At 45.5% G+C, this 16,561-nt stretch overlaps 2 protein-coding genes across 2 annotated transcripts; one reads left to right on the plus strand and one right to left on the minus strand.

The window, feature by feature from the left end:
• The first annotated feature begins 3,955 nt into the window (after nt 1-3,955).
• TMEM97 (transmembrane protein 97) lies at nt 3,956-10,290 on the plus strand. Its single transcript, XM_007530722.3, has 3 exons — nt 3,956-4,180; nt 7,483-7,627; nt 8,942-10,290. Exons 1-3 carry the CDS (start codon nt 4,055-4,057, stop codon nt 9,199-9,201), a joined length of 531 nt encoding a protein of 176 aa, XP_007530784.1. The 5' UTR covers nt 3,956-4,054; the 3' UTR covers nt 9,202-10,290.
• A 102-nt stretch (nt 10,291-10,392) lies between these two features.
• IFT20 (intraflagellar transport 20) lies at nt 10,393-16,453 on the minus strand. Its single transcript, XM_016191537.2, has 5 exons — nt 16,295-16,453; nt 13,838-13,966; nt 13,059-13,144; nt 12,382-12,485; nt 10,393-10,799 (listed from the first exon to the last, which is right to left on the minus strand). Exons 2-5 carry the CDS (start codon nt 13,962-13,964, stop codon nt 10,718-10,720), a joined length of 399 nt encoding a protein of 132 aa, XP_016047023.1. The 5' UTR covers nt 13,965-13,966; nt 16,295-16,453; the 3' UTR covers nt 10,393-10,717.
• Between the last annotated feature and the right edge of the window lie 108 nt (nt 16,454-16,561).

Raw genomic sequence — 16,561 nt, forward strand, 5'->3', positions numbered from 1 at the left:
AGTCTTTTACTTTGGTGCAATACACCAAACCCAGTCCAAGTTCTGCTTTGTGTTTTCTTATTTTTTCAACTTCTTTTTTTAAATTAGTGATTTAATAATGATTGACAAGATTGTGGGACAAGAGGGGTACAATTCCCACCACCAAGGTGCCATATCCCATCACTTCCATTGGAAGGTTCCCTATTCTTTTTTTTCCCTCCAGGGTTATCACTGGGGCTCAGTGCCTGCACTACCAATCCACAGCTTCTGGCAGCTAATTTTTTCATTGTTGTTGTTATTGTTGGATAGGACAGAGAGAAATTTAGAGAGATGGGGAAGACAGACGGTGCTTCCCCACTATGTGCACCACCGCCTGGACCCCTCCCACCCCCCTATTCTTTATCCCTCTGGGAATATGGACCAACAGTCTCTATGGGGTGCAGAAGGTGAGAGGTCTAGCTTCTGTAGTTGCTTCTTCGCTGGACATGGGCATTGACAGGTTGATCCATACCCGCAGCCTGTCTTTATCTCTCAACATGGGCCTTTCTTCAGTAGGACTCCAAACCCATCTCCTCACCTCCACTTCCTCCTACTCCGGTAGCCCTTTTGGCATTACACAGCTTCCTATCTAGCTTGAATCAGCAGGCTCTCATCACTTCAATAACTCCCATTCAACTCCTCAAAATCGCCAGTCTTTCTGAACTGCAACCCTGAAGTTCTTTCTCTGAGCAAACTTCACACTGGAGAAGAGTACATAGCCTAGGAGACTGCAGCCTCCGGATCAGTGGCCACCCTCCTCAACTGGTCCTCGACACAGTCAGCAATTTCTTTGTCCACCTCTGCTCTGATCCTAACCCCTCCATTCTCTCCAGCTCCTGGGGGGGTTGAGCTACATCCTACTTTCTTTTTTTTTTTTTAATATTTATTTATTTATTTTCCCCTTTTGTTGCCCTTGGTTTTTTTTGTTGTAGTTGTTGCTGGATAGGACAGAGAGAGAAATGGAGAGAGGAGGGGAAGACAGAGAGGGGGAGAGAAAGAAAGACACCTGCAGACCTGCTTCACCGCCTGTGAAGCGACTCCCCTGCAGGTGGGGAGCCGGGGGCTTGAACCAGGATCCTTCTCTGGTCCTTGCACTTTGTGCCACGTACGCTTAATCCGCTGCACTACCGCCCAGCTCCCTACATCCTACTTTTTCCCTCCCAAATAAACACCTCTCTCCAACCAGAAACTTTGAACAGCCTCTACACTTGCTCTAGTCTCTCTTGAGCACATCTCATGTCTAACTTCCCTGATTTTATTTCTTTTTCTTTTATTTTTACCTTTATTTTTATTTATTATTAGATAGAGACAGAGAGAAATTGAGAACAGAGTGAAATAGAGCGGGAAAGAGACAGAGAGACGCCTGCAGACCTGCTTCACCACTCGTGAAGCTTTCCCCCTGCAGGTGGGAACCAGGGGTTTGAACCTGAGTCCTTGAGTATTGTAATGTGTGCACTTAACCAGGTGTGCCACCACCTGGCCCTTCATTTCCCATTTCTTCACTCCTTGTCCCTTGGTCACCTGGTTGCTGCCACCACCACAGTATAACTGCTCTCACAGGGCTGTCAGTGGGTACTGTGGACGGCTGCTCTGACAAAACTGACCTTCACTTCTGTCACATCACACTCATTGCTCAACTGTCACTCAGTCTCATCCACCCACCTATCCACAAAACGCACCCCTGAAGCTGAAGTGCCTCTGAGATCTCTGTTCTCAAAACTTCAATTCCCATAAATCATATCTCCAGGAGTCGGGGCAGTAGCGCAGCGGGTTAAGCGCACAAAGCGCAAAGACCAGTGTAAGGATCCCGGTTCAAGCTCCTGGCTCCCTACCTGCAGGGGAGTCGCTTCACAAGCAGTGAAGCAGGTCTGCAGGTATCTATCTTTCTCTCCCCCTCTCTGTCTTCCCTTCTTCCTCTCTCCATTTCTCTCTGTCCTATCCAACAACGACGACATCAATAGCAACAACAATAATAAGTACAACAATAAAACAAGGGCAACAAAAGGGAATGAATAAATAAATATTAAAAACTAAAATAAAACAAGGGCAACAAAAGGAAATAAATAGATATAAAAAAATATCTCCATCTCCAGACAAGTTCATTCTACTTTTTGCTAGACTTCACTCAAGTGTTCCAGAGACCGCTCAGTCAACAGAGCTAGAACCAAGTTACCTTCCTTCAACTCACTTCTCAGCAAATGCCAGACACATTCTGTCTCAGGGCAGGCCTGGGTCTAGCACATAGTTAAAGATCAATACCTGGGGACCGGCGTTATCGCAGCGGGTTAGGGCGTTAGCGCAGCGGGGTTAAGTGCACATGGCTTGAAGTGCAAGTACTCGAGTAAGGATACCGGTAAGAGCCCCCGGCTCCCCACCTGCAGGGGGGTCACTTCACAAGTGGTGAAGCAGGTCCGCAGGTATCTATCTTTCCCCGTCTCTGTCCAACAACAATGACAGCAATAACAACAACAATAATAACAACAACAATGATAAACAACAAGGGCGACAAAAGGGAAAAAATGGCCTTCAGGAGCAGTGGATTCCGTAGTGGAGATACCAAGCCCCAGCAATAACCCTGGAGACAAAAAGAAACAAAAAAAATCAGTATCTGCTGAAGCAATAAATGAATTCAGGTGGGGAGACAGCCTAATGGTTATGTAAATAGATTCTCATGCCCAAGGCTCTGAGGTCTCAAATTCAATCCCCAGCACCACAGTAAGTGAGAGCTGAGCAGTCTGGGCTTCTTTCTCCCTCTTTTACTTTCCTTCCTTTTGCCTTCTGATACCTCACACTTTTAAGAATCCACTGTTCCTTCAGATAACTCTCTCCCTTTACATTTTATTTATTGAGGGAGAGAATTAGACCTTTCATTACTCTGGCACATGTGAAGCTAGAGATCAAATGTGGACTCTCAAGTTTGAAGGTACAATGTCTCATTAACTGTGTCAACTCCCAGGTGTTTCTTTTTTTGCCCTCTTAATCCCAAAGGGAGAGAGAGGAAAGAATGGGTGTGTGTGTGTGGCGGGGGGGGGGGGGGGGGGGAGGAGACAGACACCACCTTTGAGTGGTTCATTCTCCACCTTTCATGAAGCTTCCGCTGGTACTATGCAAGGTGCTCCCATGTCCTCCTTGCAACCCTTTGGAATAGTAAAGTGTGCACTCTAGAGCTCGGCAAGAAAGCTCACCTGGGAGGGGTACCTTTTTTGTCTTGCCCAGGAACTCACCCCCTGCCCCAACACACCAAGGTCTTCCAGCCTGTTGGTGTCTTTCCCCTTTCTCCCTCTGTCTCCACCTGGAAAAGACAACTGAGACAGAAACCCCCACGACAACAACGAAAAATGTATGCTCTCCACACTGGGGTAGAGCACACATGTTACCATGACCAGGGACTCCAAACCCCCCCATCCCAACCTGGAGGGGGAAGATTCGCTAGAGGTGAAGCAGTGCTGCAGGTGCCGCTCTCTTCTCCCTATTCCTGTCTCTTAGAAAGAGAACAAACTAACAAAATCAAAAAAGGAAAAATGGCCACTGGGAGTGGTGGAGTCAGGGTGCAGGGCACCCAACCATGACAATCCGTGTAGCAAAAAAATAAATAATAGAAAGGAAAGATGCTGATGACAGAGCTCAGGTCGTGATCTGTGACAACCCCGCGGCTCATAGAGCCCCATCTCCATCAGTACCCAGAGTAACACTGCAGTGAATACATGGGGCAAAGAGTGAGAGGTACCGCCAGAGGCGGCATGTGCTGGACCCAGCTCAGGTGCAGCCCTCTCGCCCTCTGCCCTTCCCCGGCACGCCCACTCGCCGGCAGACTCACACTACCCTCAGACCAGCCAATGGCCGCGCCCTGCGGCGAGTCCCGCCCCCGCCCGCGCCGCGGCCTCACAGCCAGCCAATGGGAGCGGCCTGCGTAGCCCTTCGGGGCGTGAGGGGCGGGGCAAGGACCTCGCGCGGTTCCGGTCCTGTTCCCACGTTGGCAGGTCCGGGCTGGTGAGCGAGTGCGGTTTTGTCTCCTTCTTGCCCAGAACGACGAGTTATGGGGGCACTCAGTGCTCGGCGCAGCTTGGAGTGGCTGCTGGGCTTCTACTTCCTCTCCCACATCCCCATCACCTTGCTCCTCGACTTGCAGATGGTGCTGTCGCCTGAGTACTACCCGGCCGAGGTGAGGGCTATGGTCCTGGTTGCCGAATTCGGGGTCCCTCTCCACCCCCTTCCTTCGCTCTCGCCTACCCCGGGGCCCAACTCTGCACCCCTCGCCCAGCTATACCATCTTCCCCCGCCTCCAGCTCCACGTCTGCCTTGGGGTTTTGTCTGTCCTGCATGCTTCGCCCCAACGTGCTGGGGCAAATACTTTGTTCCTTTTTAAAAAGGGTTTTTCTTCCCTGGGTGGTGTTTAAGCATCCCACAGACCTTTCGACATTTGTCATTTAGACGAGGCCATTTGTCAATAGTTGAGGGAAAGTAGCCAGGATGAACTGTGTCAAAATCACTGTCCTGGATTTGTTTTAAAGTTGTTTTTCTTGGAAGGACTTTAAAATACCATTCAATCCCAAAGAAATAACCCACGTAGCCTTACTCTAAAGGGCAGCCACAGATCAAGGTTGGGTTACAGAAATTTCAAAAGCTCAGAAATAAATTAGCAACATCTTTTCAAGTCAGCCCTTTTCCATGGGCTGGAGTAAGAATGAACACCTCAGTAGAAATAAAGGCGGAAAATCCCCATTTCTTAGTTGTGCAAGAGCATTCTTTATCTCCCAATTTTTATTTCTTAAGAACTATTTTTATTTTTTAGTATATTTTATGGACCGCGTAGCTTTTTCCTATAGAATTCCTGTCCTCGACTTTACGTTTCCCCACTTTTCTATGGACAGACTGTGTTTAAGACTGACGTGCTTGAAGATTTGATTTTGCCAGTTTCTCCTTAAAAACACTTTTCTGGGTTGGGAAGACAACATAATGGTTATAAATAGACTCATTTCTGAGGCTCTGAGGTCTAAGGTTTAATCCCCAGCACTACCGCAAGCCAGAACTAGGCAGTGCTTTTGTTTCTCTCTCACACACACAATAAATTATATATATATATATATTGCTTTTTCTCTTCAGAGCAGGAGGAATTCTTACCCTCAGGTTTGATGACATGCAAAATTGTGTCTTGCATCTTCTGAGAATCTATAGTTTCCATTAACTTCTCTAGAAGTTTGAGCCTCCTCAAAAGATTGAAGCACTAGTTAAGTCTCTCCCTCTCTTTCTCTGTCTCCCTCTCCTCTCTCTCTCTTTACAGAGTCTGCTAATTTGCTCTTAGAAGTAGACATAACTGGGAAACCTCTGACTAGCTAGCCTAGGTAGCATATGGTAAGCAGCAGCCTCCAAGAACTCCATGGTTGCTTTGGGTAGTCAGACCTTTGTACTCACATGTACCCACAAGTGTAAAGATCTATGTTAAATTATAAACTCAGACATACACAGGGTATGTTAGTTTCCTACTAGTGTTGTAACAAATTAATGAAATCATGAAGCTTAAAGCAGCACACAGAAAATGTCCTTTTATAGCTCTGGAGGCCAGAAATTTGGAATGAAACATTTTTTCACCCAATTTTATTTACTTTTAAAATATTTTTTACTTGGGCTGGGGAGACAGTATAATGGTTATGCAAAAAGATTTTCAGGCCTAAAGCATCAAAAGTTCCAAGTTCAATCTCCAGCACCACCATAAGCCAGAACTGGATAGAGACAGGAAGAAATTGAGAAGGGAGGGGAAGGTAGTGAGAGACATGCTGCACTGCTTCACCCCCCGAGGGAGGGGCCAGGGGCTTGAACCTGAGTCTGTGCATGGTAACTTGTGCACTCAACCAAGTGTGCCCCTTATTTTTACAGATTGAAATTGAGGGGGGGGAGAGTAGAGAAAAAGGAGAGAAACCTGCAGCACTTTTACCATTTGTGAAACTTCCCCCCTGCAAGTGGGGATTCGAGGCTTGAACCTGGGGCCTTGTGCATGGTAATATGCGTACTCTACTGGTTGTCCTACTGCCTGGCCCATGAAATCAAGATAACAGGACTGGTTTCTTCTTAGGACCATAGGAGAGAATATGTTCCTTGCCTCTTGTTTCTGGCGGCTCCCCATGTTCCTTGGTTTGTGGCCACATTGCTTCAATTTCTGCTACCATTACCATTTTTTTTTTTTGCATATGGAAATCCCCCCCATGCACACTTTTTTTCTTTTTTTTAAACCAGAGCACCGCCTAATTCTGGCTTATGGTGTTCTCAGGGACTGAACCTGGGTCCTCAGAGCCTTGGACATGAAAGCTGTTTGCATAATCATCATGCTTCCTACTTCCCCATTTTAATAGTATTTTTTTCTCCTGAATTTTTTTTTATTGTGATTAAACACACAATAGCCCACCACATAACCAGGGTAATCTAACCATCTCCAAATCCTTAATTAATCACATCTATAAAGTCTCATTTGCCAATGGAAGTTGCAATTACAGGTTCCAGGCATACCCTTGGGTGGATAATTGGGGGCTATTTAACCTACCACAGGGCAAAGTAATTTAAACTTTCTAAAACAGGGTATGCACAAGCCATTAGTTTCAAGAAAGGAGAGCCCTACTTGTGGTTCTCAAGCCCTATGGGACCCACAAACTCAGGCAGGTTGCCTGTTTACCTACAGACCCCAATATTATGGACCCCTTTACTGTTGGGCAATTATATATTACTTTCATAGAATCAGTCCATACTTCACAGCTGTTGGTTTCATAGTCCACTGTGGACATAACACTCCCATAGACCCAAATTTACCACCCACAGAATATATAATCAGGAAAAGTCTTGGGATTTTCCACTGTTTCAAGCTACCATCTTACTTTTGAAATTGCCATTGTCATATCGAGGTATACACTCGACTTTAAAGGCAAGTGTGCCAAAAAAAAGCCCTTCCCTGTTGTCATCTCCAGGAAGTTAAATCCAAGACTTTCAGTTGTCCATGAGATTGGAGAGCCTGACTCTTTCAGCTTTTAAAGCACAAAATGTGCAACTTCAAATCTACTGCTTCCTCCCTTATGCTGCAATGTATAAGGACCTGGTTAAAGCCCCCGGTCCTCACCTGCAGCAGAAAGCTTTGCAAGTGTCTCTCCGCCTCTATCTTGCTCTTGCCTCTCAGCTTCTCTGTCCCTATCAAATATCCTTATCAAATTTTTAAATAAGAAAATAAGGTCTAGAATTGCATCTGTGGGCCAGTGAAATAACTCCCTTGGATAGTGTGTTGCTTTACCTTGTATGTGACCCTGATTTGAGCGTGGCCAGCACTGCACTGAAGAGCTTTGGTACTATGGCCTCTTACACTCACTCTTTTGTTTCTGTGTAAATAAATAGTCAAGGGGATGTGCTGTTCTGCTGGAGCTGAGGTTATCTTTCTGGATAACTATGTTCATCATGGTCTTTTTTTTTTTTTTCCTCTCCTTCCAGTTGAAAAACCTGTTACAGTGGTATGCTAAGGAGTTCAAAGACCCTTTCCTCTTGAGCCCCCAATTGTGGTTCAAGGCCTTCGTGTTTTGTGAGCTCGTGTTTCAGCTACCTTTCTTTCCCATTGCGACATACGCCTTCTTCAAAGGTTGGTAAAATGAGGACGTTCCATTTTTTTGATCCAGGCCCAAAAATCATTTGGGAAAGAATTTCCAAGAGAAAGGGCTATGTTCCCTGTGGTTTCTATAAGGGCCATGTAGGATCTGGTGGGAATGGCCAGGATAAGCCGTAGAAAGGGCCATTATTAAGACTCAGGCTGTGTCTGTGTTCAGCTGGGCTGTATGACTGACTGCCTCAGTCAGTTTCTCAACACTTGAAACTTGAGGCTGCTTAAAAGATGAATTTATTCCTCCCTTTACCAGACACACACAGAGAATCAACTTTATTGTTGGCTTTTATTTTTCTGCCTTGGATATGCACTGTAGCATCAAGCTAATTAACAAATAGGCTTATTTTTAAAAGTATTCTTCCAATGTCTTCATGTGACTGATGCTTATATGTCTTCATCTCAATGTATATGGGAAACAAGTTCAAAGAGCTTATTTCCTATTGGATCCCTTGATTCCATTTTTTAAATTTTTAAAAATATTTATTTATTCATGAGAAAGATAGAGTGAGAAAGAACCAGACATCACACTGGTACATGTGCCGCCAGGGACTGAACTCAGGACCTAATGCTTGAGAGTCTAGTGCCTAGCCACTGTGCTACCTCCTGGACCACCCTTCATTCCATTTTTAAAAAAAGATTTATTAATGAAAGAGATAGGAGAATCAGAACATGTCTGATATAGATGCTGCTAGAGATCGAACTTAATAACCTCATGCTTGAAAGTTCAGCACTTTTTCTGCTGTACTATTCTGAATCTATTTTTCAAAAGATGTATTTACTTATTAAAACGAGAGAGACAGAACCAGAGTATAATTCTTGGTATATGGTGGTGCTGGGAATTGACCTCAGGAACTTAATGCTCAAGTCCAAAGATCTAGCCATTGGCCACCAAATTAATTCCTTGACAGGATCTGTAGATCCTCTTATCTGTATGTCATTATGTAACAAGCAGATGCTGCTGGCAGCTCTTAGCCCTTCTTCCATTTAGGCCAAATAGGTTTAACTGGTAATGACCATTTTACTAACCCAGTGTTTCTGAACTAAGTTCTAATTTCCACTCTTGGTTCTTTGGCAGCCTATACTATACTATACTGTACTGTACTCTATTATACTATACTTCCAGATATCAGGTAAATTTATTCATTAGACAGTATTATAAACATCCAATTAGATAAGTTTTTCTACTTAGAAAAGTAGGTAGAACGATTCAACTGAAGGTAGCCGGCAGACAAATTAGATGATGTCATGAACATCCTTAACATTTATGTCTTTCTCTTCCTCTGATGATCTCAGGAGGCCGCAAGTGGATCCGTACTCCTGCAATCATCTACTCAGTTCACACCATGACAACTCTAGTGCCAATTCTCTTCACATTACTATTTGAAGATTTTTCTAAAGCCAGCGGTTTCAAAGGACAAGGACCAAAGACTGTGATTGAAAGAGTAACTCTTGCATTTGTTTATGCCCCTTACTTTGTCATACCTCTCATACTTCTGCTTTTCATGTTGTGGAGCCCCCACTACAAGCATGAGGAGAAAAGAAAGAAAAAATGAAAAACAAAAGCAAAAAACCAAACAAACACTGGCCTAGGGGAGAGATGTCTACACAGCAGTTTCCTGTTGATCCAGTACAAGGAAATCTGCTCCAAACCCATGTCTTCAATAACATTTGAAACATTAATGCAACAATACACCAAGAGCAAGAGACCATTAGGAGCCAAGCCAGATCCTCACCTTCCTGGGCACTGGCACAAACAGATGGGTCACCTGAGGATGGGCAGGGCTGTGGGCTAAAAGGTATAGGGAGGTAGTGCCAAATACCTCATTGTGTATCCAAGCTCCACTACAGGAATGCCAAGAGCAGGCACAGTACAGAACCTGACAAACTTCTAAGACAGACAGTCTACTTGTAATATTCATGAATTATCTGACCCATATTAATACATGTGACTAAAGTACATCAACAGTCAGCAAAATGAACAGTTGGAGAATGCTTCCATTTTAAACTTTGACATGCCTCTTCATATTCACCAACATCATTAATATTTTTTGACACCCCCCGCCCCATACCGGTGAAGGGAAAGAATTCTGTTGAGAGGTTTAATCTCCCTTAAGCCTCAGCCCTGGTGGAAATGGGTTAAACTGGAAGGTATTTTGTTTCTGTCTTAACACAGGTTCCCAGAATAAGATGTTAAGTTTCCTTGTTTATCCTTTTCCCAAACCTAGTTTTCTCTATTTTCACAGACCACTTCATTTAAAGCCCGTTAGACTGAAGTCTGGTATCTTAAAACCCCGTGCTTCCTTCTGGATAACTTTGTTCTTCCTAGTACAGGTTAACTACTCCTATCTTGTTCATAGCCCCAAGGGGGTGGGGGTGGGGGTGGGGTCTGGGCATTTTATGTTCAGTGTGTGCATATAAGGTCTCTCAACATTAGTATATGGCATTCTGTTTAGTTCTCTCTGAATTCAAAATTTAAGGGCTATTCTCAAAAACAAGTTGTTTTGTGAACACACATGGAAAATTATAGATACTAGCCATAGTTCATTCTTTTTGCCTGTTATGTTGACAAGCCATATTGGTCTGGTTATTGGAAGTATTGTCTAAGTCTTGTGACTGGTTCAAATAAAGGTTGCTGCTGATCACTGCTTGGTTTATTTTGTGGGTAGGAGGCTAACAAGTAGAAGGGTTTCTCATATGGGGTTAAATGTACACTTTAAGGGAACCAGAATAAGTGGTAAAACAAGCCATTTGAAAATAATTTATTGCTTTTCTTTCCAAAATTTTGTGAATTTACAAAAAAGGAAAAAAGTTTACCGACTAAAAATCCTAAATGTCAAAACCTGGACCACCATGGCCAATAGGGTTGATCAGATTTGTACTGAACCTGTGGGGGCAACAAGCTCCCCCAGATGTATTTTATTGCCTTTGGAGATGCTGCATTCCTAACACACCATTTCACTTACATACTTCAGTCGTCAGTCACGTCACTGGAATAGTACAGAGGTGTTTTGTTTGGGAGTTTGTTTTTTTTCTTTTTCCTCCTGCTATAAAAAGGAGGTTTTTTTCAGTTCATTTCTGAAAAATAAATTGGTCAATAAATTCATTTTGTTCTGCTTCTACTTTACACAGAGCTTCATATTCAACCCGGTACCTGAAAAACAAAATTGTTAGAAACCCTAAAAATTGATGAAATAAAGTTGAATTTAATCCTTCTAAGGAAGATTATAGATGGTTTAAATGAGTCCAAGAAAAAATGAGTCAAGAATGATGTTGGGGAAGAAAAAAAAAAAAAAAAAAAAAGGAATGATGTTGGGGCAGGAGATGGCTCACCCAGGGCAGCACATACTTTGACATGCCTGAGGCCTGAGGACCTGGGTTTGAGCCCTCAGCTACCACACGGGAGCTCCATACAAAGCGAAAGATCCATGAACAGTAAAGCAGTGCTGTGGTGTCATTCTCCCTCTCTGTCTTTCACCCTCTACCTGAAAAAGTAAATAGTTTACACACACAAGAATGAAGATGGTGATACACTGGGAGAATAGAGGACTTACATAAGGTACTAAACTCAGTCCCTGGCACTATGTGTGCCAGAGTGATGCTCTTGGTTCTCTCTCATTAATAAATTCTGACAAAAAAAAAAAAAGAGGGAGTGGGTGGATGGTGTTTGAGCACACACATTCCCATGTGCAAGGACCCAGGTTCGAGCCCTCAGCCCCCACCTGCAGGGGGAAAGCTTTGTGAATGGTGAAGCAGGGCTACAGGTGTCTCCTCTATCACCCTCTTCACTCAATTTTTGACTATCTCTATCCAGTAAATAAATAAAGATAATACAAAAACAAAACAAGTGGTGGCACCCTATAGAATACACACATTACCATGCACTAAGACCTGGGTTCAAATCCCTGGTCACCATCTGCAGGAGGGGAAACTTCACACAAGTGGTCAAGTGGTGAAGCAGTGCTGCTGGTCTCTCTCATTTCCCCTTCCCCCCTTTTATGCCACTCAAAAAAAAAGAAGGCTGCCAGGAGAGGTGGATCTGTCATGCAGCCATAACCCTGATAGCATAATAAATAAGGTAAATGGTAAACATTAAAAACAAAAAGAGAGAGAGAAAGGGCCACTCAAGAAGTCTATAGCCGGGGGTCAGGCAGTGGCGCAGTGGGTTAAGCGCACGTGGCGCAAAGCGCAGGGACTGGCGTAAGGATCCCGGTTGGAGCCCCCGGCTCCCCACCTGCAGGGGAGTCGCTTCACAGGCGGTGAAGCAGGTCTGCAGGTGTCTATCTTTCTCTCCCCCTCTCTCTCTGTCTTCCCCATCTCTCTCCATTTCTCTCTGTCCTATCCAACAACAAAGCAACATCAACAATGGCAATAACCGAAAGGAGGCTGCAACAAAAAGGGGGAAAAATGGCCTCCAGGAGCGGTGGATTCATGGTGCAGGCACAGAGCCCAGCAATAACCCTAGAGGGAAAAAAAAAAAAAAAAAGAAGTCTAGCCCTGGGAAGGGCTTTCCATTTCAGAGAAGCCTTGTTGCCTGAACTTTGATGATTTCAAACTACGAGGATTTTTTTTTTAAATATTTTATTTTATTTTCTCCCTAGGACATGTAGCTTTGTTTTATTTTATTTTTAAACTTCAAGTCAGGATGATGAGACAGTATTCCCAGGAGGACAATGATGAATAAGGACAAAGGAAAACAGAACTGCAATTAAAGAACTTTACACCGGATGCCTTACCTTTCAAGCTGCATTTTCTTTTCTGCGATTAGAGCTTGGAGCTGCTGTTGCTGAGCTTCTCTCTGCTTCGCTATAGATTTGAGCAAGTTGCGAGCACCGATGGCCTAGAAAAATACAGTTTTGCCCCAAAAGGTCATGAGTTCATTAAAAGCAACTGCAGCATTTAAGTCCTCAGTGGTGAAGGACCACTTACAAGCTACCTCAGTGCCTAGGGAAAAAGGCAAATCCCAACACTTTTGGAGTAAATCAAAAGGTACAGGACCACTCTCATAATCCCAAAGTACCCGAGGAACTGGACTGCAACTCTGAGGAGTCTTCCCAGAGCCCGGCACAGAGGTGTTCATGATTCCATTTCCCACAGGTGCCCACACGGCTTGCATTCAGCCTTATGTGCTTTGTCAAGTCATTTACAGTCTGCACACCCATCCCTTGTCTTTTTTTTTTTTTTAAACTGGGTAAGAATAAAATTATTCCTGGTGATGAACTATTCCTGATCCTATACCAGCATACAGATTTAACAGTATATTAATTGTACCAGGAATTGTTAAAATCTTGTTTTAATTAAATAAAATACTCTCACCACCACCACCAGAAAAAATCAAAAGAGGGCAGAGGGATGCCAGGCTAATGAAGCCGGGTCTGAAGCCAACATGCAGACAGAGGACATCTGATATTACCTTCATCTTCTCATTTTCTGCTTCTTTTGCAAGTTGGTCAACAAGCTCAATTAAACCACCAACTATTTTCTGAAATTGGCCAATCTCTTTCGGAGAAAGAACAAAGAACAAAGAATGCAATGTTTTATTTTCTCAACACCCTCACTCTCCCTCAGCATTTCCCTTCTGGCAGTGCTAACTGTCCTAATCTCTATCACAACAGTTTGGTGCCTGCCAGTCTAAAATCTCCCACGCTTTGTCTGAATCTAGAGAAGCTAGACCAGGCGCCCCAGACATGACTGGAGCATACCTGGACCTTTACTCTTCACTGAGTTTTAGCAAATCTAAAAACATCCTACTCTCCCCGCCCGCGTATGGGTGCTTTGTGATCTGGTGCCAGAGATTCAACCCAGTTTCTCACCCATGTGCACTACAACTGAACCACTTTCCCAGCCCACTTTATTTATTTTTTAAACAAAGCATGAGAGAGTCAGAGATGGGAGAAAACAAAAGTTCTAGTCCACCATCCATGTGAAGGGGCTCACACCTGGAGTCTCATGCTTGTTGACCCAGCTCCTGGGCCCCACTGTATTCTGACTGTGGTCAGTGAGACTACATGAGATCACAAGAAGACAGCAAGGAGGCAGGTAGCTGTACAAAGTTCATAAGAGCAGAATTCAACCTCTAGGCTGAGCGAGCTTTACTCTAGCAAGCGAAGAGCTACAGTCAGGGCAGGGGTGAGGGCACACTGGGACAGCTCAGAGCTGAATGTCATCATAACCCCACATGGAAACACTCACTGTCCACAAAATCCTTGCACTCTTCCTTGAGCTCTATGGTCTGCTGGGTAACCTCTGGGTCCAACACCCGCAGCTTGTTCAGCTCGTCAAAGTGCAGCCCTGCTTCACCCAGGATGTCCTTGGCCATAGCTGCAAAGAAACCAGTCCCAATCCAGATTACTCCCCAGCCTCCAGAGGGAAAATGTGCTTCCATGCCAACCCCGCTCCTGCCCCTCAGACCGATGGCCAAGACCCAAGTGTTCCAAAGGCTTCCCCTCCCCTCTTCCTCTACCTCTCTGAGCCTCACCTGTTTCCTTCCAGCTTCCCTAGAGAAGTTCTGTTCTGAAGGGGTGGTAGTGGCAGCCAAGCAAGAGGAGGTATGTCATAGGAGCAAGGGTCAGGAAAGAATAAAGTCCAGTTGCTTGTCACAGGCATCAAGACACTTCTCGAGTGCCTACTACATGCCAACACTGTTAGATGCTGGGGGTACAAAGATGAGTGCAACATGGTGCCTGCCCTGGAGGAGCACAGAGTTGAGCTGGAGGAGACAGGCATAACTGAAAAATTACACTGTTAAGTGCTTTTCAGAAATATCACTCAAGCACTGGAAGAAAATACAGCAGTTAACTTGGGATAAGAAAGTGACATCTGAAGTAAGCATATTTACTGACCCCAGTTACATACCCAAAAGGTTATAAAAGATTTTCAAATATATGTACTGCAACAACACAAAATGCAAGTAAAAGAAGAAATCTAGCTGAATTAAAACATAAGGTTTTTTCCTTTTAAATCAATGTTATTTAGAAATATTAAATGGTTACGGTTGGGAAGCAAGCCCAATATTACCCAAGATGTATGTCATAAGATACTACTTTTCTGCACCGAGGCTCAAAGATGGGTCAGTATCTTTTCAGCAGGAAAAAAAAGGGGGGAGGGGTTTTAAGTATTAGTAAGAACATACCAAGTTAGGAGGCCAGAGAAAGGCATTCCAAGCAGAGCAAACAGCATGGACAAGAGTCTGAAGTCACTGACAGGTTGTATCCTGCCTACAAGCCGAAAGGAGGGAGAATGTAGGCCACAGAGAGTCAGCAGAGGTGTCGTCACCATTTCCAGCCACCTTGCATTCCTGGTCTAAAGGATGCCTTAATTTTGGGGCAGGGAACACCGAAGCCTCATTCTGATTTTAGTCTAAAAACAACCCAAAGGAATAACAGAGCATATGCCCAGCCTAAAAGTGGCGATGCTACGTAGATCTAGCAATTAGCTGCTAGACCAATTCACAAACCCCCGTTGTTCCATAGGGCGCCATCACTTACTGGCTCTGCCAACAGTCTTTCCCTTGACCCCCCACCTCGCCCAACCGGTTCCTCTTTCCCTTCCAACTTCTTTAGAAAAGTTTTGCTCAGAAAAAAAAAAAAAAACAATTCTGGGAGTAACTGTGCAGAGGAGGTGTGCAGCTTAAGAGCAACAGGAAGCCTTAAACTGGGATCTAAATTTATCAAGAGGGAAGCAGACATTCCAGGCAGAAGGGAAAAAGCGTGTGTGACGATTCTGAGGCCAAAAGAGGTCACCTAATTCCAAAATGGAAAGGTTAATACAGTCGCAATGCGGTGAACACATGGGGCGGCGGCTCGAGCTGCCCAGTGCAGTGGAAGGCGATGGAAGCGCGGTAGCGGGCAGTCGGCGAGCTCGGTGGAGCCAGCCAAGCGGACCTGCCTCTTAGAGATCAAGCTGGCGCGGTGTGCGGACTACAGGGCACAGGAGCAAGCCTCTCAGCACGGTGTTTGGCACAGAACTGACGCTCGGTAAATGTTTGTGGAAATGAGCGACTGCGTGCACGGAGGAGGCTAGTGTGGAGCGGGAGCCGAGGCTTGGAGCTGAAGGAAAATGTTCTGAATTGCGATGTCCGGGAAATGCAGTTGACAGGTCTGACTCAAGGACCGATGCAGTGCAGGAGTTTTAAGAGATGAGAGAAAGGAAAGTCGGGCAAAATCCCCAGTGACCTGGCCTGAGCCTACTGAATGAATGGCTGGAGGGAATCGGTGAGTGAGATAGGGGTAGAGGAGGAGTGATCACACACGGGCGCGGCTCTCCACCAATTCCCACCACACGCGCCAGTGTAAAGTGTTTGCGGACCACCCGGCACAAGGGCCGGACCAGGGCTGGACGCAGCTCCCGGGAGGTGAGATCTCGGTTTCGCCCAAGAGACTCCAGGTGGTGTGGGGAAAGTTAGGGAGACCTGGGAGACGAAGAATCATTTGTGCAAACTCCTCCAACTTCCATACAAGATCGTTGTTGAGAGCATCACCGCATAAAGCTCCCCAGGCCCAGGTCGGGGTTAAACCCGCCCCTCAAGAGTCAGGCGGAATCCCCATGTTTCTTTCGGCCTGGAACTGCCTTTCCTCCGGACGCGAGCCGATTCGGCTCGTGTCGTCCCCCGGATCCGCCCGCGTTCTCCGACCCCAAGTCGCCGCCTACCTGTCGGCCCCGTCGTGGCGGCGCGCTGCAGCCAGGCTGATGTGTGACCCGCGCTGCTCTCAGCGCTCACCCGCAGACACTGTACCCAGCCCGCATCAGCGGCTGCCACGGCTACGGGACCGGTGGACCCACAACGTCACTCCCTGGCACCGGAAGCACTGACGCCTGCCTGTCCCACAGAGCCTTCTGGGATGCAGAGGCCCCAGAGAAGGGAGAGATGACTACAAGATCCAGAGGCCTTTGCGCCGAGAAGGTTGCCGGAAGTAC

Source organism: Erinaceus europaeus, chromosome 12, assembly GCF_950295315.1.
Source record: "Erinaceus europaeus chromosome 12, mEriEur2.1, whole genome shotgun sequence".
NCBI lineage: Eukaryota > Metazoa > Chordata > Mammalia > Eulipotyphla > Erinaceidae > Erinaceus > Erinaceus europaeus.